The sequence below is a fragment of the Bufo bufo genome, chromosome 1 (genome assembly GCF_905171765.1).
Source record: "Bufo bufo chromosome 1, aBufBuf1.1, whole genome shotgun sequence".
Taxonomy (NCBI): domain Eukaryota; kingdom Metazoa; phylum Chordata; class Amphibia; order Anura; family Bufonidae; genus Bufo; species Bufo bufo.
Genome location: NC_053389.1, coordinates 545,999,603 through 546,021,273, shown reverse-complemented (window position 1 = coordinate 546,021,273; position 21,671 = coordinate 545,999,603). Strand labels below are relative to the sequence as shown.

The 21,671-nt window shown below is 44.6% G+C and overlaps 1 protein-coding gene across 1 annotated transcript in view; it reads left to right on the top strand.

Moving 5' to 3' along the window:
- The window catches only part of GTSE1 (G2 and S-phase expressed 1), a 38,125-nt gene extending 19,497 nt beyond the window's left edge, over positions 1-18,628 (top strand). The window contains exons 3-12 of the mRNA XM_040412312.1: positions 609-666; positions 850-1,516; positions 2,891-3,061; positions 6,174-6,324; positions 6,412-6,792; positions 6,894-6,966; positions 8,804-9,043; positions 12,520-12,697; positions 12,776-12,928; positions 17,681-18,628. Of these exons, the coding sequence (XP_040268246.1) occupies positions 609-666; positions 850-1,516; positions 2,891-3,061; positions 6,174-6,324; positions 6,412-6,792; positions 6,894-6,966; positions 8,804-9,043; positions 12,520-12,697; positions 12,776-12,928; positions 17,681-17,770 (2,162 nt within the window). The 3' untranslated portion in view covers positions 17,771-18,628. The remainder of the gene's footprint in view (positions 1-608; positions 667-849; positions 1,517-2,890; positions 3,062-6,173; positions 6,325-6,411; positions 6,793-6,893; positions 6,967-8,803; positions 9,044-12,519; positions 12,698-12,775; positions 12,929-17,680) is intronic.
- The last annotated feature ends 3,043 nt before the right edge of the window (positions 18,629-21,671 follow it).

Sequence of the window (21,671 nt, the reverse complement as noted above, 5' to 3'; positions counted from 1 at the left end):
CTATATGGGGTGATCAGGGGTTCATAAGGGGTTAAATAAGTGACCCGGGGGGGGGGGGGGGCGGTGTAGTGTAGTGGTGTTTGGTGCTACTTTACTGAGCTACCTGTGTCCTCTGGTGGTCGATCCAAACAAAAGGGACCACCAGAGGACCAGGTAGCAGGTTTATTAGACGCTGTTATCAAAACGGCGTCTAATATACCTGTTAGGGGTTAAAAAAATCACATCTCCAGCCTGCCAGCGAACGATCGCCGCTGGCAGGCTGGAGATCCACTCGCTTACCTTCCGATCCTGTGAATGTGTGCGCGCGTTCACAGGAAATCTCGCGTTTCGCGAGATGAGCGTATATGCGTGACTCTGCGCTGAGCTGCCGTCTCCGGAACGCGATCCTGCGTTAGTCGGTCCGGAGGTGGTTAAAGGGAATGTTGAGACTATTAAATGTGGACTACCCCAGTGATCAGCAGTTTGAAGGGAATATGCCTTCTTTATTGTTTACATGAGTCTGGATGCTGACCCACTATGCTGTGGATATGCCATAAAAGGAATTGAATTCCCTAAGTTTTATGTTTTTTATGATCCTAATTTAAAAGGCTTTATAATCTTTGTTTTAGATTTTACCCTTTTGGCTGATGAAAAATTTGATTTTGATACATCACTGTCTCCTACCAGGTAATTAGTTCTGTGGTCTTATTTATTTAGAGATGCGGACTGTGGGAGAGACTTATCAAACTGGTGTAAAGAAAAAAGTGGCTTGGTTGCTATGGGCAACTAAGCCACTTTTTTCTTTACACCAGTTTGATAAATCTACCCCTATGTACTAGATTCATATTTGCATTTTGTTTTTTCCATTAGTGCTACAGAAGGCAATGAGGACTGTGACGATGAAGTGTTTATTGGGCCAGTTGGACATAAAGAGAAATGTGTTAGTGCATCATTAAAGAGTCAGAAGTCTGAGGAAAGCTCTGCTCCTCTGAATGCTGACCAGGTGGTTTGGAGTCCCTTGAGTGGTGATAAATTTGTTGAAATTTTTAAGGAGGCCCATTTACTTGCCCTACAACTGGAATGTTTTGCCGGTGATGACCAAAAGAAAGCAGAACCTGAACAGACAGAGCCAAATCCAGCTGTGGAGAAATTTGTGCAGGAGTCAAAGACAAAACTGAATCTTCTTGATGCATTTAATGCGGTTAATAAAACTCCCGTCGCCATAAAAAGAGAGACTTATTGTATACAGGATAGCCCATTCCACCAGCTTCCCCCCTCAGTTCAGCAAAGACTTACCGGACAAAACAGAAAACCTGAAAATTCAGTCAGAGCAGAATCGCAGAATCTCACTAGCCCCTTGAAGGCACCAAAACTGGTGAAAGGCCACTCATCGTCCCCACTTGCACAGAAGACTAAAGCTCCTCAAATAAAAAGTGGTGGTGGTCCATTGCCAAATGGTGGTAAACCTGTGAGCAAACTTCAACCGATGAAGGCGCCTGCTGTACATGCCAAAAACAACCGTTTAGCTGTTGAGAAGGTATCCATCAGAATGACTGCCATCTTCATTAATATGTGTGATTTCTTAGTAGTGCCTCATAATTTGGCTTTGCTGCAGTAAAGCGTCAACAGAGCTCAAAGGGGTATTCCCACCTTACACCTCTTACATATCAGAGTGTGTGTCATACATGTCTGCCAGGTGTGGGCCCTGCCTCTGGGACCTGTGCCTATCTCCAGAACTGCTATTTCCATGACTCCTATGGAAATCATCAACTTTCCGTTCATTCTCTGTGTGAATGTGGTGGCCAGCAGCCATCTCGCCTGCAAGAAATAGATGCCGCACCACTGTTCCACAGATAGGTACAGATCCCACCTCAGAGACCCACACCTATCAGATATTATGGCAAGAGAAATGAACTTTCCAACCTGTAGGATTCCCTCTTGGTTTAGAACTTTCTTTTTTGGCTCTTTGGGGCAATTTTTGAGATGATTGCATTTTACTCACTTTGGGCAAAAAAATCTTTTCTTCAATTGATCATTATTAAAAACACTAATTATAGCTAAACTCTTACCACCCTTTTAACCCGTACATCTCAAAAATAGGTGAAAATGTTTAATGACCAATTGAAAAATTTATTTTTAGCGTACGGCTACTTTCACACTAGCATTTTTACTGTATCTGTCAGGGTTCAGCAAAAACGCTTCTGTTACTGATAATACAACCATCTGCATCCGTTATGAACGGATCTGGTTGTATTATCTTTAACATTGCCAAGACGGATCCGTTAATGGGGGACTGATCCGTTTTCTATTGTCTTGCCCCACATCCCAGGACGAAAAGCAAATTGCGATAACAGAACAGAATGCATTTTGGAGCACTCCGTTCTGTTCAGTTAGCTTTCTCCTAACAGCCCCCCCCCCGGTATTGAGACCGGATCTCAATACCGGAGAATATTAACGCTAGTGTGAAAGTAGCCTAAAATGAGTAAAATGCAATCCCAAAACAATTGCTCCAGAGGTGTCCTTATCCTTTAACTTTCTAAGGCCGAATGCACATGGCCGTGATATCCCGGCCTGGCATCCTGCTGACCGCAGGAGCGCACGGCGTCATTGGTTGCTATGACGCCGTGCGCTTCATGCCGCCGCTGCACTACAGTAATACACTCGTATGATCTCTAAAAGTGTATTACTGTAGTGCAGCGACGGCATGAAGCGCACCGCGTCATAGCAACCAATGACTCCGTGCGCTCCTGCTGTCAGCAGGAATCCAGGCCAGGATACCACTGACCGCTCACGTCCATGTGCATTCGGCCTAAAGCCACACTATTTGAACCTGATCTCATACTGATTTGATTCTGACTTTCGTGTGTGTGTGTGTGTGGTTGTTTTTTTTGTTTTTTTTTTCTCTCCTCAGCCCAAAGCCATCAAGAAAACCAGCCCAACTAGAAGGAAAAATCTGAGCCGTATAGGTTCCACTGAGGACTTGCTTTCTGATAAATCTAGCATTGCATCTGATGTCAGTGATTCTTCCTTCAATATCGGCATTGTAGGAACAAGCAAAAGGACCTTACCTGTGCCAAACAAGGTACTGGCTGGGGCAAGAATTTGGCTTATTAGGATGTCTAGTAAAATGTGCTGTACAGATAATTTAACTGCTTCGTCCCCAAGCCTTTATGTACAGTCGTGGCCAAAAGTTTTGAGAGACACAAATATTAGTTTTCACAAAGTTTGCTTCTAAACTGCTTTTAGATCTTTGTTTCAGTTGTTTCTGTGATGTAGTGAAATATAATTACACGCACTTCATACGTTTCAAAGGCTTTTATCGACAATTACATGACATTTATGCAAAGAGTCAGTATTTGCAGTGTTGGCCCTTCTTTTTCAGGACCACTGGGCATGCTGTCAATCAACTTCTGGGCCAATTCCTGACTGATAGCAACCCATTCTTTCATAATCACTTCTTGGAGTTTGTCAGAATTAGTGGGTTTTTGTTTGTCCACCCGCCTCTTGAGGATTGACCACTAGTTCTCAATGGGATTAAGATCTGGGGAGTTTCCAGCCCATGGACCCAAAATGTCAACGTTTTGGTCCCGGAGCCACTTAGTTATCACTTTTGCCTTATGGCACGGTGCTCCATCGTTGGAGGGTGTTTTGGTACCATTCTTTATTCATGGCTGTGTTTTGGGGCAAAATTGTGAGTGAGCCCACTCCCTTGGATGAGAAGCAACCCCACACATGAATGGTCTCGGGATGCTTTACTGTTGGCATGACACAGGACTGATGGTAGCGCTCACCTTTTCTTCTCCAGACAAGCCTTTTTCCAGATGCCCCAAACAATCGGAAAGAGGCTTAATTGGAGAATATGACTTTGCCCCAGTCCTCAGCAGTCCATTCACCATACTTTCTGCAGAAGATCAATCTGTCCCTGATGTGTTTTTTGGAGAGAAGTGGCTTCTTTGCTGCCCTTCTTGACACCAGACCATCTTCCAAAAGTCTTCGCCTCACTGTGCGTGCAGATGCATTCACACCTGCCTGCTGCCATTCCTGAGCAAGCTCTGCACTGGTGGCACTCCGATCCTGCAGCTGAATCCTCTTTAGGAGACTATCCTGGCGCTTGCTGGACTTTCTTGGACGCCCTGACGCCTTCTTAACAAGAATTGAACCTCTTTCCTTGAAGTTCTTGATGATCCTATAAATTGTTGATTGAGGTACAATCTTAGTAGCCACGATATCCTTGCCTGTGAAGGCATTTTTATGCAACGCAATGATGGCTGCACGCGTTTCTTTGCAGGTCACCATGGTTAACAATGGAAGAACAATGATTTCAAGCATCACCCTCCTTTTAACATGTCAAGTCTGCCATTTTAACCCAATCAGCCTGACATAATGATCTCCAGCCTTGTGCTCGTCAACATTCTCACCTGAGTTAACAAGACGATTACTGAAATGATCTCAGCAGGTCCTTTAATGACAGCAATGAAATGCAGTGGAGAGGTTTTTTGGGATTAAGTTAATTTTCATGGCAAAGAAGGACTATGCAATTCATCTGATCACTCTTCATAACATTCTGGAGTATATGCAAATTGCTATTATAAAAATGTAAGCAGCAACTTTTCCAATTTCCAATATTTATGTAATTCTCAAAACTTTTGGCCATGACTGTTCTTCTGTTTTACAGCTCCTGATCTAATATGAATCATTTCAGAACTGAGGGAGATTTATCAAACTGGTGTAAAGTAGAACTGGCTTAGTTTCCCATAGCAACCTTTCATTTTTCACAGCTTCTTTGGAAATTGAATTGGTTGCTATGGGCATCTAAGCCAGTTCTACCTTACACCAGTTTGGTGAATCTCCCCCCTATATGCTTTCAGTATTATCTTTCACTCTGAAAAATCCTTAGCTGTGGCAAAGCTTATTAAAGAGGACCTGAAATGTCTGTTCTAGTAACTACTTACATTCCCCAGGTAATAACAATTCTGGAGCATTTAGTCTTATGACTGTTAGACCACCTCTTTGTTATTTCTGAATGAATTGCTTGCAGTAAAGGTACTGATGGGTGATACCAGTTGGGGGAGTGTCCCTGCACAGTCTGACACCAGCAGCACTGATTGGACAGTCGGACACACTTGCTACTGGTAACGCCCAGCAGTACCTTTACTACAGACTGCTGGCAATTGATTTGTAAACTTCTAGCAGGAACAATACAGGAATGGCACAACATAGAACCATAAGGGTACTTTCACACTAGCGGCAGGATAGATCCGACAGGCTGTTCACCCTGTTGGATCCATCCTGCTGCTATTTCGCCGGACCGCCGCTCCGTCCCCATTGACTATAATCTGGGGGGAGCTCCGGCGCAGCACGGCAGTGCGCAGTGAGAGGCCGCCGGACTAAAAAGTTGGACATGCAGTACTTTTAGTCTGACGGCCCTTCGCCGTGCACTGCCCCGTCCCCATTATAGTCAATAGGGACGGAGCGGCGGTCCGGCAGCATGGCGAAATAGCGGCAGGATGGATCCGACAGGGTGAACAGCCTGCTCAAAATTACTCCAGTGACACAAGTAAGTCTTCTTGAATAGTGATATTTTTATTATTATTTTCATGCGCCTAAGTTGTGACATTTCAGCCAACACGGCCTTGGGAAAACTTGACATACGATGGCTGAGTCTAGTCCTGTGTGCTGCTGCACTGCCGGAAGGTGCCATGGCAGCACACAGGACTTAGACTCAGCCATCATATGTCAAGTTTTCAAAGTTCCTTAAATAGCGGCACCAGTTTGAAAAAGGCTGTGTTGGCCAAAATGTCACAACTTAGGCGCATGAAAATAATAATAAAAATCACTATTCAAGAAGACTTGCTTGTGTCACTGGAGTAATTTTGAGCAATACTATACTGGGTAGGAACCCTACTTCCAGGGACGAGACGCAGCGTCTGCTGTCTGCATCCGAGCTACCGCTTACACAGGGTGAACAGCCTGTCTGATCCGTCCTGCCGCTAGTGTGCAAGTAGCCTAAGAATTGTTATTACATGGCGAATGCAAGTAGTTACTAAAACAGACACATCTGGGGAGGTGACAGGTCCTCTTTAAACAAAACAAAATGGTTTCATTTGTATTCCTTGTAAGAGATGTGGCACCACATTACTTGGTAATGCCACTTGCACTTATTTAGTTTTTTTTTGGTCATTTTATTCATTCAGCTTGGGTTAAACAAAGCACAGTTCAAAACCCCATCAGCTACATCCGGTTTTCTGAGGAGGACCACCACCACCTCCTCCTCCTCCTCATCATCTCACTCCAGCATGAATGCTAGTCTGAACTCCAGCTTGTCCTCTTCACCTGCAGCTAATGGTAAGGAGCACTCCGCTTCATGATGTTACCTTTGCTGCTTGTTTGTTGGGTTTGCTTCCAATTTACAAACTGCTCTGTACTTTTCAGCCAAAATAACTTCATCTCTTAACACCAACCTGAACACATCAGTCACCAGTTCAAGACTAAAGCCATGCACAAACCGGCTTGCACTTGTTCGCCCTCTTGGTGGTGTAGGTTCATCTTTTAAGAACACCACTGATCTATCTAATGGTCAGCCCAAACCCAGTACAGCAGCAAAACCAGCTGGTAATAAATCTGCTTCCATGTCTGTTTCCCAACCCCGAACACCAACTGGCAAAATTCTGAGGCAAACGTCTGCACCTAATTTACAAAGATTGCCTCCTCCAACTAAAGTGGAAAGTGCTGTAAAAGGAACAAGTGCAAAACCCCAGGCGAGGGTGATGCCTACTCCAACAAATAGGCTGAAACTTCCACAAAAGCAGGATGGTAAGAGCTTAACTGTTATCTCGGATCTGAGCTTTGTATTCCCCCTCTTTGATTCTTGGTCAGTAATACATTTGGCTTTTCTTTTCTATAATTTTATGCAGGTCTGTCACCTGATCGGGCTGTTGGAAAGTCCATTAAGCCAACGCGGTTAATGTCTTGTGGAGAAATTGGAAGGTAGTATGAGCAATTGTGGTGTTACTTGAATGGTCATTTATCCATCAATTCAAAAAAACAATATAGCATGCATGCCTGCCACAATCACTTACAGAACTATTCCCGTGTAGATGTTCCAGCTTCCTTTTTTCTCATTGTCATCGGCCATGCAGACCTATCCCTGCATCAAGCTACATCTCAGTTAGACCAGCTAGTCAATCTGCCCTCTTGACAGAATTAACACATCACAGCCCCTCTGCTCACTCGGTTAGGGCAATTCAAGCTCTATAAAAAAATATATATATATATATATATATATAATATATGTATAAATTAATATATATTTATAATTAAATTAATATATATAATTAATCTAAAATGAAAAAATACAAAATTTATTCAACACATGTTGATACAGGCAACGTTTCAGCTCTCACAGAGCCATTATCAAGCCAAGTGAAACACACAATAAAGTGACTGTGCATATATAGAGACATTGCAGGAAGTAATCAGTGCTAATTTCCTGTTTAATTCCATACTGGTGCATATAAAAACTCCATACAAAGCAATTCATTCGCTTGTGACAATTCATAGTGCAGCAGCCATCCAATACCCTCGGGTATAGTGCATCACATTTCCGTGACAGTCTTCAATTTCATAGTGCTTCATGTAATATATACTCATGTTTCCCCAAATTGTGATAGTGGTTAAAAACATCCATGGCTTGCGCAAACACAATTCACACCTGTAAGAAAACCGCAACACAGGAATCCATAAAATTCAGTTACCTTATGCTCTCACGGCACTATATCACAGGTGGAGCGTTCCCCCATCTCGGCGTGTCTCTCTGTACACTGCGCCTGCACTGCCCTCATACCGCCGTGCGTCATCACCCGGTGCTAGAGGCAGGCCAATCTCGGAGCATGCCCTCACAGCGCTACATTAAAGATGGAGCATTTCCCCATCTCGGCATGTCTCTCTGTACACTGCGCCTGCACTGGCCTCATCCCATTGTGCGTCATCACCCAGTGCTAGAGGCAGGCCAATCTCGCAGCATGCCCTCACAGCGCTACATTAAAGATGGAGCATTCCCCCAACTCGGCGTGTCTCCCTGTTCACTACGCCTGCGCCACCTTCGCATCGCGCCCACTTGTGCAAATATCTTTGTTCGTTCTCTTGAGGAGCGCCTTGTCTATGTATCTCCCCACTATAGACCTGTGCTTATGTGGTGGAGGTACATAGACGATGTGTTCCTCATCTGGACTGGCACCCAAGATGCTTTATCTGAGTTTCATGTGTTCCTTAATAATATGGATGAACATATCAAGTTCACATTAGTGGCATCCAGTGAAAGAGTACAATTTCTGGATACACAGGTGTATATAAAGAATTGGCAGTTGCACACAGATTTGCATGTTAAGGAAACTGATAAAAATACTGTTACAATATACAAGTTGTCACTATGAATTGTCACGAGAATGAATTGCTTTGTATGGAGTTTTTATATGCACCAGTATGGAATTAAACAGGAAATTAGCACTGATTACTTCCTGCAATGTCTCTATATATGCACAGTCACTTTATTGTGTGTTTCACTTGGCTTGATAATGGCTCTGTGAGAGCTGAAACGTTGCCTGTATCAACAGGTGTTGAATAAATATAGTATTTTTTCACTTTTTATCTAAGGAGTGCTGTTACATTTATTTGGATTGTGTTTGGACCCCAGGACCCAGGGGAAAAACGCTGGCACCTGAATCATTTGCATCACTTGAAGTGAGGAGTGCTGCCCTGCCATCTCTTGGATATAATTTAATAAAATATATATATATATATATAATTTTTTTTTTTTTTTTTTTAGCATAATTGCTCAAAGCACACCACTGGGAACCACAAAAGGAATGACAGCCAATTCTAATACAGCATTAAGGAGTATATCTGCTACTCCCAACTCAAAGCATGTGTCTGCTCTGCCAACCCCTATCAGCCGCAGAACATCTGGAATTGTCACACCAAGAACTATCCCAAGAACCGTTTCTTCTCTCCGACCCACACCAGCTGTCCAAGCATCCACAAAGCCTGCTAAAATGTCACCTGTTTGGTAAGTGGATCAAAAAATTGTTTCTTTAATGCCATTGGAATGGCTGGAGTACTTTATTGAAAGATAGCGATTCTTCATAGCTCTATGGCCATATGCAGACAGAGGATTTGTTCCACTTCAGAGGGCCAGAGACCTAAATCAAAATCTTTTTCATATGTAGATTCTGCCACATACTCATCCGTAGTCGTGTGACAGCTCCAGAGAAATCCTTAAAGGGGCTTTCCGGTTTGCGTCAACACCCTCAAATTATTTATTAAGCTGTAATTTTGTAATACCTTTTTTATTGCTCCTATCTCCTGCACTGTTGTCCTATGCTAATGTCTATGTGCAGTGAACCCCTAGCTAGCTCGAGAATAGGAGTGGTAGTGTCACGGTGTACTCAATCAGGCAGTCACTCACTGGTGTCGGTGCACACTCCCTGTAGCTAGGGCCCTGGGGGCAGTCACTCAGATATCCAAGCATGAGCTGAGCAAGCAGTTTGTAGCAGTAGCCCTCTAATTACTCTTCTCTGGCTAAAGTGTCTGTGCCTTGCTGACTCTCATGCTGTGGCCATGTAGACCCTCAAAACTTCCTCTTTCATTTCCTGGAGCTCTTGGTGATGTAGAAAGCTCCAGGTCTTGAAGCTGGAGTCGGGAGAGAAGCACATCATGTCTGCTCCCCTACCTCCACCCCTCTCCAAAATTCTCAAACTGGAATCTTCTGGAACCAGGGGGAGGGACCAGCCCCCACCCTAAGCTCCAGAGAGCACTATGCCAGGATAGTTAACTCTGGCCTACCTAGCACATGCTGGAACATCCAGATTACAAGGTGCATTACATTAACATTGCAAACAGTACAAACCAATTTTGGATACCCCCTGTTGTACTGGGGGATTGCATATGTACCTCGTTCATAGTAACACTCATTAGCTATCATCTTACAGTTTGAATATACTGCCCATTACCAGATGACCGAATAAAACTCTCGTTCATTGGGTAATTGGATCATTAGTGCAGCAGAAAAATCCTCGTTTCCCAGTAGCAGTGCTGTGTAAACACTATCTGCTGCTGGAAAATGTGTGTATGGGGAAGAGCAATGGCATTAGTGATTGCTCCTCCCCATACTCTGGAGGAGATTGGTGCATGTAAATGCATCAGTCTCCTCGACTAGCAATCTGCAGATTGTCTGGAAGGACCTTAAGAGGTCATGACCACTTATTTAAGCCACATTCTTCTTACTAATAAGGATTGAGCTTTGAGGTTTTTATATGGTCCGAGCAGAGATGAGGAGCCCATCAGCTCCTTTCCTGATGGAGCAGAGAGCAAATTCAGATCCTGCTAGTAGAGCATCTCGGCGCTCTACAGAGAAAAGAACTCCAAATTTTTAATAAACTCCAATTGAAAGAAATAATTTTTACCCCCTAATGAGTACAATGCACTAATAAAAAAAAAATTGCCTCCAAAGGTGTACATAGCCTTTACAGGTACACTAAAAGGATTGTCTCGCTTCAGCAAATGGCATTTATCATGGATCATGTCTATAATGTGATTGAAAAATTAATCAAACCAGCAATATTGGAAATCGCAATAAATTAGTTAGGGATGTCCCGATACCGATACCGGGCATTTGCACGAGTACATGTACTCGTGCAAATGTCCCCGATACCACTGCCGATACCTGTGCGCCGCTTCTATGTGTCCGTCCGCGGCCTGCCCCTGCACCTCGCACAGCTAACAGCTTCACAGGCAGCAGCAGGCAGTGTAATTGGAGCCTAGAGTGGAAGCTAGGCCCGCCCCTCCCCGCCCTCCAACCAATCAGAGGCAACCAGCACTGACTCACAGCACAGGGAGCGTAGTGCAGGGACTCAGAGAATCGTCTGACAGTTTATTAGTTAAAAGAATCCAATGAGTCACAGACCGAGTCACCGAGTCCCTGCCAGGCTTCCTGCTCTGCGGCTCCCTGTAAGTCCGTCCAGGGGAAGGGGGGGCATTATTAGCATAGCATGTAGTGGAGCTGTGTGTGTACAGGGTGCATGTAGCAGAGCAGGAAGTCTGGGGTGACACAGTCTCTGACTCATTCGATTCGTTTTAACTAATAAACTCTCAGACGATTCTCTGAGTCCCTGCAATAACTATAATTACATCAGTCTGCTCCAATGCATTCACTGCAGCAGAGCTGTGTTTGCCAGGAGCGAGTCCCTCTAAAGGTGATAGTGTCTGTCTTCTATGGCCCTGGTCCTTCCCTTCCTGCCTGCAAGCTGCACATTGATCTCTAAAAGCAGGCATTAGGGCAAGAAGAATCATACATCACTGTATGATGGCCACAAGACTATTATACTGAGGAGGGGGGGCTTCAAAAATTGTTGTCCTGACTCCTTACAGTAGCGTTTCCTTGTGGCTGCCCCCATACAGTGTAACGTCTCCTTGTGGCTGCCCAATACAGTATAACGTCTCCTTGTGGCCCCCATACAGTATAATGTCTCCTTGTGGCTGCCCCCATACAGTGTAACATCTCCTTCTGGCTGCCCCCATACAGTATAACATCTCCTTGAGGCTGCCCCATACAGTATAACGTCTCCTTGTGGCTGCCCCCATACAGTGTAACGTCTCCTTGTGGCTGCCCCCATACAGTATAACGTCTCCTTGTGGCTGCCCCCATACAGTATAACGTCTCCTTGTGGCTGCCCCCATACAGTATAACGTCTCCTTGTGGCTGCCCCCCCATACAGTGTAACGTCTCCTTGTGGCTGCCCCCCCATACAGTGTAACGTCTCCTTGTGGCTGCCCCCCCATACAGTGTAACGTCTCCTTGTGGCTGCCCCCCCATACAGTGTAACGTCTCCTTGTGGCTGCCCCCCCATTCAGTGTAACGTCTCCTTGTGGCTGCCCCCCCATACAGTGTAACGTCTCCTTGTGGCTGCCCCCCCATACAGTGTAACGTCTCCTTGTGGCTGCCCCCCCATACAGTGTAACGTCTCCTTGTGGCTGCCCCCCCATACAGTGTAACGTCTCCTTGTGGCTGCCCCCCCATACAGTGTAACGTCTCCTTGGAATGTTATAGTTCTGTTTTTGGGCCTTTTGGTTGGTCAGTGGTCAGAAAATACATGTGTGTATTTTATTGTTAAAATTAATATCGGTAATTGGTATCGGTGAGTACTTAAATAAAAGTATCGGTACTCGTACTCAGTCTTAAAAAAATGGTATCGGGACATCCCTAAAATTAGTAAGTGCCTTGTATTAGGGGGGCATGTGTCAGTAGATTTGTACCAATGAAACTGGCTGACCTGTTGCATGTGCGCTTGGCACCTGAAGGCATCTATGTTGGTCCAATGTTTATATGTGAACGCATTGCTGAGAAAAATGTTTTAATGTATGCAAATGCGCCTCTAGGAGCAACAGGGTTGTGGACAATCTGTTACCAAATAATTTTTCTGCAATGGTAAGACCTAGGTTTTCATTTGACGCCTATATAAAGTACTGTATAAAATCTGCTTGTAGGTCTGCAGAACAAGAACAGATTAGGACTACAGCTGCCAAGAGTCTATGTTCACCTATTGTGGAAGACCATGCTGCTTCTACGACAGTCTGCTGCTCTTTGAACTTCTCTCCAGAAAACAAACCTGTCTCCATGGCACGAAGTGAGGAGAAACAGTTAGCGATGGAGAAACCATCAGAGGTAACGTTTAACATGTTTTCATGTCCTTCATCACATTATGTATATATTGACGTTAACCTTTAAATCTCCATTAACTAGGTTTTGTTGATTGACATTGATGTGAATAAAACTGATACAAAAGTAAGGAAGCAATCATCCATTGATACGGAAAATCAACCTCTTATTGACCTATCAAACACCCCTGAATTTAACAGAAGGCTTGTTCCAGTCAAGTCGGCTCATGTTGGCCAGGTAAGATGCTCTAGTTTATTACCTCTGCTTCAGATTAGTCTGTGATGCATTTATTGGGCTATTTACCCAACCATTGAGTTTCAGTTGCAGAGTGCCAGAGATGCACCTAGTTTATTAAGGGGCATCTGGTTCCTAATAAATTAGCCGCATCTCGCTCTAGTGCAGGGGGATTAAGACTGGCATATGTTAAACACCAACCTTAATAAATGTACCCCGCAATGTTCGGGAGGAGTTAAAAGTAGTATTTGCTGTGTTCCCCCCCCCCCCCCCCCCCTACCCACATTGAACTCAGCAAGAAAAGGATTTTACAAGTAAGACAAAAATCCTACTTTCTCGCTCGTATCATTGGGGGACACAGAAGACCATGGGACGTTAAAGAGCAGTACCATGGGGAGGGAACAAGACCAGAACGAATCTAAGGTCAGAAGGCCCCGCACAGAATTGAGGGGGGAGGACACGCCGGACCCCTGAAAAAGGACAGGAAAAGCCATTCCCAGGAAGGCCAGCAAGAGCGTCTGAATACCCAGATGCCCCGGCCGGGCAGAGGACTAACAGCCCCGGGGACAGAGACTTCGGAAGAAGTGGAGAGCACACCGAATATCCACAAGATGGACAAGAATGAAAACAAGTCAGGCGCCAGAGTGAACGGAGCGACTAACGGGTATACAGAGAGAAAACGTAGCCTGGGCCCAGAAGGCTTCTAAGGAAGGTGATTCCCAAGGACCAGCACCCCAGGAAAACCCCCCCCCCCCCCCAAAGAGTGATCAAGAGTCACGACATGGCATGAGAAGAAAACAAACTGAAAATGGTGTCTGGATACCAAGGTCCAGAGAACTGCGGACGTGACAAATCTAAAACAGTATCTAGGGAAGTGCAACTACTCGACATGTGGAAGGGGAGAAGTAGAAGAGGCTGATGCGGTTCAGTAGAGAACTAGTGGTGATAACAAGGGGACAGTTGGATAAGTGCATACCCAAGCTTCCACAAGGAGGGAACGCTGATGCTGTCACTGTAGCAGATGGTAAAGGCAATGCATGACATTTGAAGGTAACAAGGCGCTAAACCAGCGCCACAGAAATCGGTAGGTTATACCAGGTACAGAAAACCACACTAGTGCCTACCAGAAGTGAGTAAAACGGTCACCTGTAGCATGGCTTGGTATGGGCATTTGACCAGTGCCATAAGGAATAAGTGAACCAGCCACTGCCTCAGGAACACCATACATATCATGCCTGGTAAGTGTTGCAGAAAACGGCACTAAATGCCAGGGCCGATACCCCACATGGAGAAAGGTGATGTGGCAAAAACCTCTGGGGCCGCGCCCACGGAAAAATGTGTCCTGTAAGCCAGAACCAGCGACTGTCGGCATTTTGAAGGAAGAACGCAAAAACTCCCCCTGGGAAGGAGGTCACACAGTAGTAGCCATGGAACAGGAGTAGCTCAAAAATCTACGATCAGCGCAAAGACTGCCTCATAGGGGGAGGCCATACCAGCACCCATGGCCTCTCCAGAGGGGAGACTCCACCTGAAAATGAGGTCAAACAGCAGTAGCTAACATGAACTGTTGGTAGCACAATAGTCCAGCGGGGAAGGAAGAAAACTGGCAACACATGCAGACGTTTCATCTACTGAAGGAGTGTGGATGCTGAGCGGGCCAAGGAAAAGCGACAAAATTAGAATGCTCTGCATGGGCACGAGAGGCATGTCGTGGGTCAACACCCTGGAAAGACGTAGGCGCCCGACCCCAATCCGTACAACAACTACCAGGGGAAAAGGATAGTGTGAAAGTAGTCACAGTATCCCGTGGTACTGCCAAAATTAAAGCCTATGATGGGGGGGGCATAGAGACCACCCTTGGAACGGGATGAAATGCGTCAAGGGGATAATGCGATAGGGCAGAATATTCAAGAGATAGTGGATGTACAGTATCCACTGGTAGAACAAGTACCACTGGTTGTGGAACTACCCCGCCGATAGAAGAAGGGTAATGCTACAGGATACCCATCTCCACCTAAGAAAGGCGGATAATGTAACAGGATAAACAGTTTCCAGTGGTAGTGGCGTTATTCAGCTGACGGAAAGAGGGAAACCCGACAGATGTACAGAGTCCACTGGTAGTGCAGGCACAACTGGTTGTGCAACTACTCAGTCAATAGGAGGGTAATGAAACAGGATCTACAGTATGCCATTGTGGTGCAACTAGTCCACCTATAGCAGGTGGAAATCCAACCGGACAGAAGATAACCAGGATTGGTGCACTTACTCTGCCTGCAGGAGGGGTAATGTGACAGAACATATGGTCTCTACTAGTGGAAGTGCAATTACTCTGCCTAAGGAAGAGAGGAATGCTACAGTCTGTATAGGATCCAGTGGTAGCACAATTACTCCATGGAATGAGGATAGTGTCACAGAATATACAATACCCAATGGAAGTGTAAATACACCCAATACGGGAGGAGGGCAATGCTACCGGGAATATATGATCCAGAGGTATAAAAGGAGAGTAATGTGACAGGCTGTACAGTATCCAGTGGTGAAGTAAATACTCCGCCTATGGAAAGAGCCCTTGCTACCGGATGTATAGGGTCCCATGTGCAAATACCCGGTCTATGAAAAAAGAGCAATGATACAGAATGAATGATACAGAGGGTAATGCTACAGGCTGTACAGTATCCAGTGATGGGGCAGGTACTCCACCTATGGAAGGGGGTAATGCTCCAGGCCTGTGGCAGGGGCCAGAAGGGAAAGGTAGGTAATATTTACCTAGACTGTTTCTGCCCACCCTGATTCCAGCAATGTTGCCTTCATCAGTGTGCTGCCCCTTTTGGGGAGGGCGGCTACACTGGTAACAGGCGGAAGTAGCAGATAAGGTGACACCGTAGCTGGCGGGTAACAGTGGATTTGAGATCCACTGTTCCTCCTTGTCTTCCAGAGGTGGGGAACGAGCAGCAAGCTTGAGGACCCACTGGATTCCCCCCTAGTGTGGGAAAACAGGTGGTTGGAGGCCGCCTGTAGTCCGATCGGAAAAATAAAGAAAAGAAAAAATCTTTGGCAGACCTGCAGGAAAACATTTCTGCCTCCTACGGACACTAAGCTAAAACTGATTAGCTCAGTGTCTGCAGAAAGGGTATAGCTGAGAGGAGGAGCTAACACATTTTTTTTTCTTAGTGTTGCCCCCTATGGTCTTCTGTGTGCCGCAATGATATGAGCGAGAAGTTTTTTGAGTTTTCGCTAAATAAGGGCTCATGCACACGAACGTATTTTCCTTCAGTGTCTTCCTTTTTTTTTTTTTTGCGGACCCATTGAAATAAATGGATCCAATATGGTCTGCAGAAGAAGAAAAGAAAAAAAAAAAAGTGTGCATTCCGTTTCTGTATGTTCGTATTTCCGTTCAGCAAAATAGAACATGTCCTATTGTCTGCATTATGGACAAGGATAGTACTGTTCTATTAGGGGCCAGCTGTTCTGTTTCGCAAAATACGGAATGCATAAGGACATCTGTATTTTTTGCAGACCACAAAACACATGCAGTAGTGTGCAAATATATTATAGTATATGTGGGGACTCGCTCTGGCAAACAGGATTAGCAGACGCAGTATAGAGGCAACAACAAGTTATTTGGATCAAACGGTTCAGTGTTTCACACTTGTGACAAAACAAGCAGTTATCTTCAAACAAAGTCACCTTGTGGTGTTGGTGATAATTCACAACATGCGGCAATTCTGCCTCAGAGTCCTTGCTAATAGCAGCACCAACCTGTTTTCACACCAAACAGGTAGCAAGCCTTCCTCCAGACACAAGGCTCCCGGATCCCAACACAGAGACCTGGCTTCTGAGCCCAGCTGCCTATTTAAGGACAGCCAGGAGCTGCCAAAACCTGGACCGGCATTTAAAGTCCAGTATTTGACCTCACCTGGCTGTAAATACCTGTTTTACCAGACTAAACCTCTCACTGTGTCCACAATAAAAACAAAAATTAGGGCAGGACCATCAAAAATACTCAAGTAAGAATAACAAACCACAGCTCATCCAATGGGTGAAAAATGTGTCCCCTTTATTCACCCAGACAGCGACGTTTCAGTCCTCTTACTGGGACTATTCTCAAGCAAGTGAATGTTGGTCAGGAACAAATATTTTAAAGGTAGTATATCATTTGCATATGAAATGGACAAATAAATATACAAAAAACACCATGTATAATATAAGAAATTCGGTCAGTGTACCCCATAATATCATTAATATAAAGTGATCAGTGCATACATGTGCAATATTAAATAACATAAAAAAAAAAATCGACATCATCTAAATAGATAATCAGTGATTAGTATCCATGATGTAAGGGGAGGTGACTTATGGGTTACGTGAATCGCTAACCTGTATACCTTTACATAAGATCCAAATGTGGCGACTTGGCGTGTGGAAACACACTGCGCATGTCAGTTGTGTCATAGAAAAAAGTTGATTTATAAAAGTATACAAAAGAAGTAAAAATAAAATACAGTATCGAATACACAGGGCCAAGAAGTATCGTAGTCCATGAAAGGGTCTCTGGAAATGGCCAGTAACCTCTTGCATGGGGACACGGGAAGGGGTATAAAGGACACACATTTTTCACCGATTGGATGTGCTGCGGTTTATTTATATTATAGATCTCATTGTGTCTTTTGTATATTAAACCCTTGTATTCTATACATAACTGACTCTTGGAGGTAACCAAATGTATTTTTTTTTTTTTTTTCTCCCTTTTTCCAGTTGATTGATCTGAGTTCTCCTCTTATTAAGCTGAGCCCTGAAGGGAACAAAGAAAACTTTGATTATGATTCTCCACTCCTGAAGTTTTAATACTAGAGTCTGGACTGAACATAAAGAATACATTTAATTTGTCCCAAAATGCACAAAGTGGAACTTTGCTCAGAAAGCTCTGGCTGCCTTATGGCGTTCTTAAGTTCTCCTGATGGATGCTGGCAATGCAGGAAACAAAGCTCTCTGGCCGTTTACTGGGAACTAGATGTCCTCTTATAGATGTAATCTTTACTACAAGTTGGGGTGTTTTTGTAATATATGGTCGGGTAGTGAAATGAATGATTCTTACCCATATCTTGGCAGCTGCTGCCCACCATCCTGTATGACTTGAGCTCAGCCCATACATGCCTGCCTTGGGTAGATTTGGGGAACACTGTGTGGAGCTGGCCAAACATGGTATACAGGTGGAAGCATGTACTTACAGAGCCGCGACCAAAGAAGGGAGAAGCAGAGGCTGAAAGGCATGGCATTTTAAATGTATCAGTAATCTTTCCTTACAGCAGCAGTTACATTGGAAAAAAATACAAAAAGAAATTACATAGAATAACCCAGGACAACATTAACAAAATGATGGCATAAGTTTTAGTTACTATTAAGTGTACTACTGTGTCTCCTAGATGCATTGGTCGCTTGCTGATAAATCCCTTTAAACAAGACTGGCCAGTAGGCTAATGTTTACATTTCACCTGAAGTAACTAGGGTGGAGAATATCTTACCTCTGCATTGTGCCATTCCTCTGTTATTCCTGCTGTAAATGAATGTAGAATTGTCAGTGGGATGTGTGCCTGCACCATCAGCAGTGATTGGACAGTATCCGAGTCAAGGCGAAGAGCAGCACCCAGTTTTCAGTTTATTCATAGATTTCCAGGGATATCAGATAAACAGCACATTGCAAAGTGCTAAAAAAAAAAGCAGCTCCAGAATTGTCATATCACGGGCAATACAGGTATTTACTAATGTGGAGCTGAACGGTCCAGTGGAAGGCCTAATTCACATATCGGTGATTGTGAGACGATACTAAATGTGGGTGAAAAAGTGCAGATCTTTCCATTATGCCTTCTCTGTGTAGCCTCCACTCCTCCTGGTTTGGGCTCTCAGTCACTGACTAAAAGACGAATGTGTGAATTAAGCCTGAGGGTGTGCCATTTCTCTTGTACTCCGTGCAGGGATATTTGTGTAGTTCAAATGGAAACACTGTATTGTTTTAATGTCTTGTCTCTATGAACATAAGGTACCTTTTACGTGTTTTAGACTAAATGTTAAAAGAATTGATTTGTAAAGAAGCAATTGTCAATATTTGATTTTGTTTGCAAAAGTAATGTGTGTAATTAAATTAAAGATTTAATACATCTTGTGGTTCATCATCTGTTCTATAATGTTTTTTTTAAATTTGCTGTTCTGTGTAGCTACATCACTGGAAGTGGACAGCTCTCCTCACTGCACCGACAACATTGCAGTGGACAGCGCTCCTCACTGCACCGACAACATTGCAGTGGACAGCGCTCCTCACTGCACCGACAACATTGCAGTGGACAGCTCTCCTCACTGCACCGACAACATTGCAGTGGACAGCGCTCCTCACTGCACCGACAACATTGCAGTGGACAGCGCTCCTCACTGCACCGACAACATTGCAGTGGACAGCGCTCCTCACTGCACCGACAACATTGCAGTGGACAGCGCTCCTCACTGCACCGACAACATTGCAGTGGACAGCGCTCCTCACTGCACCGACAACATTGCAGTGGACAGCGCTCCTCACTGCACCGACAACATTGCAGTGGACAGCGCTCCTCACTGCACCGACAACATTGCAGTGGACAGCGCTCCTCAAAGTCCATGCCCTGTAGCGACTGAGCTACACAGAACAGCTGATGGTGGAGTTGCAGGGTGTTGGATCCTGGCCTATCCTGAGGACAGGCCATCACTTAAAGGGGTTGTCTCATTACAGAAAGTTGAGGCATATTCCTACGATATGCCACCATTGTCTTATAGGTGTGGGTCTCACCGCTGGGACCCGCACCTATATCGAAAACAGAGCCCCGCAAAGTGGTGGCTGGAGGACTCCAGTCCAGCCACCACCAAGCGCGGTCCCCACAAAGGTGAATAGGCGCCCACTGCTCATGGCTGGCCACCGATCCCTTTCACTTTTATGAGCTTGACTGAAATAGCCGAGCCAGTGCTCGACTATTTTCGGCGGCCCCATAGAAAATGGAAGGAAGCTGCGCAGTGCGCCCTCTGCCACATTCAGGGATCCGTTCTCAATATAGGTCGATATGCCCCCATTGTCTGTCTGTGATGAGACGAGCTCTTTCAAGAGGCTGGACAACGCCTTTTAACCAAATCAACAGCTAGCAGAGAAACTTGGCTCTAATTTCCTGTAATCCATAACTATGTAATAACGTAGGAAAAATGTTTTCTTATAAATGGTCTGACAACTCTGTGTATCATATGGCAAAACTGGATTGGTTCTTTAGAGGGAAGTAGAGGGTCCTATTAGAAAGGCTTTTCTTGAATGCATTAGGCTTCATTCATATCGCCATATAATGGGCACATGACAGGAAAAAAAAAATCGAATCAAAGAGCTTGTGCCCCTGTCCCTGCTGATGGAGTGAGAGGTTCTATCCCCCCCCCCCCCCCCCCCCTTGCATTGCCACTTAAATGCTGCCATTGATATTGACCACAGTATTTCAGGAACAGTCAATGTGCTAATTTGAATATAGCGGATACTGTTGGAGGTGAGTTACTCTGTGGGTAGATACAATTACTGTAAATAAAGTATACTTTTTATTTATTGCTTTATTACTTAGACCAAAACTGTCAATCAGAAGCGAGGCTACAGAAATGATTGGAGTGTGGGTGCACCAAGAGCAACAGTGACACCTTTGTTGCACCAAAGGCCTAATCTGCATATTAGCAAATAGTGTAATGGAATGGAGCCTCGGATCAACAAAAGAAACACTGTGCTTTAATGAAGAAAACCATAGCTATGGTTCTAAGAACAGTTTGATAGGGAGGTTGCTGGTAAGGCTAGTTTCACACTACCGCATCGCAGTTGGGCCCAATTCACAATAAGGGCTTGTTCACATGACCGTATGCCTTTTTTAGTGTTTTGCGGGCCATTTTTAACGGAGCTTTTTTTAAGATTTTTGTTTCAGTAGTGTTTCCGGTTCCATTCCGTTTTTCCGTATGGTGTATACAATAATTCCATAGAAAAAAATTGGGCAGGGCATAACATTTTCAATAGATGGTTCTGCAAAAACAGAACGGAAGACATACGGAGTACATTCCGTATGTTTTTTTTTTTTTTTGTGGAACAATTGAATGGTTCCGTATATGGAACTCAAACTGCCCCTATACGGAACGCAAAAAAACGTTCATGTGAACGAGCCCTAATAGTGATATGTAGCAGCACAGATCACTGCTTGGTGTAAAACATACAAAGACCTCCGAGGAAGGTTATAAACGCCAAGGAAAGTATGATACATTATTATGAGTATGAACAAAGACCTATCTGCCTTTCAAATCGATAGCAAGGTCTTTTACCTCCCAGCGTGGTAAGTTTTTAAGCGCTAACAGGGAGACACCCCTAGAGGAAGGGGAATGGTAAGTGTGTGCTGCCCATTGGACCCAAGGCTATTTAGCATCTGTCCAGGCGACTCCTGGAGACGTACTATGTGTGGCGCAGAGTTCCTAATGAAGGGAAAACATACATCTCTTTTGTGCTACCCTAACCTTCCACGACACAATCTTTAGGTCAGCCATGATGTAGAAAGTAATAATACATCCCTGCAACAGCATTACCATTAGGACGGTAATGAAAAATAACAGAACAATAACAGAAAAGTCCATACTATAACAAAAGTACTGTGAGAGAGGTCTGAAGGTAAAGATGGACAGACCAGTCAGTCAGCCAGAAATACCGGAAGCCCTCTACTAG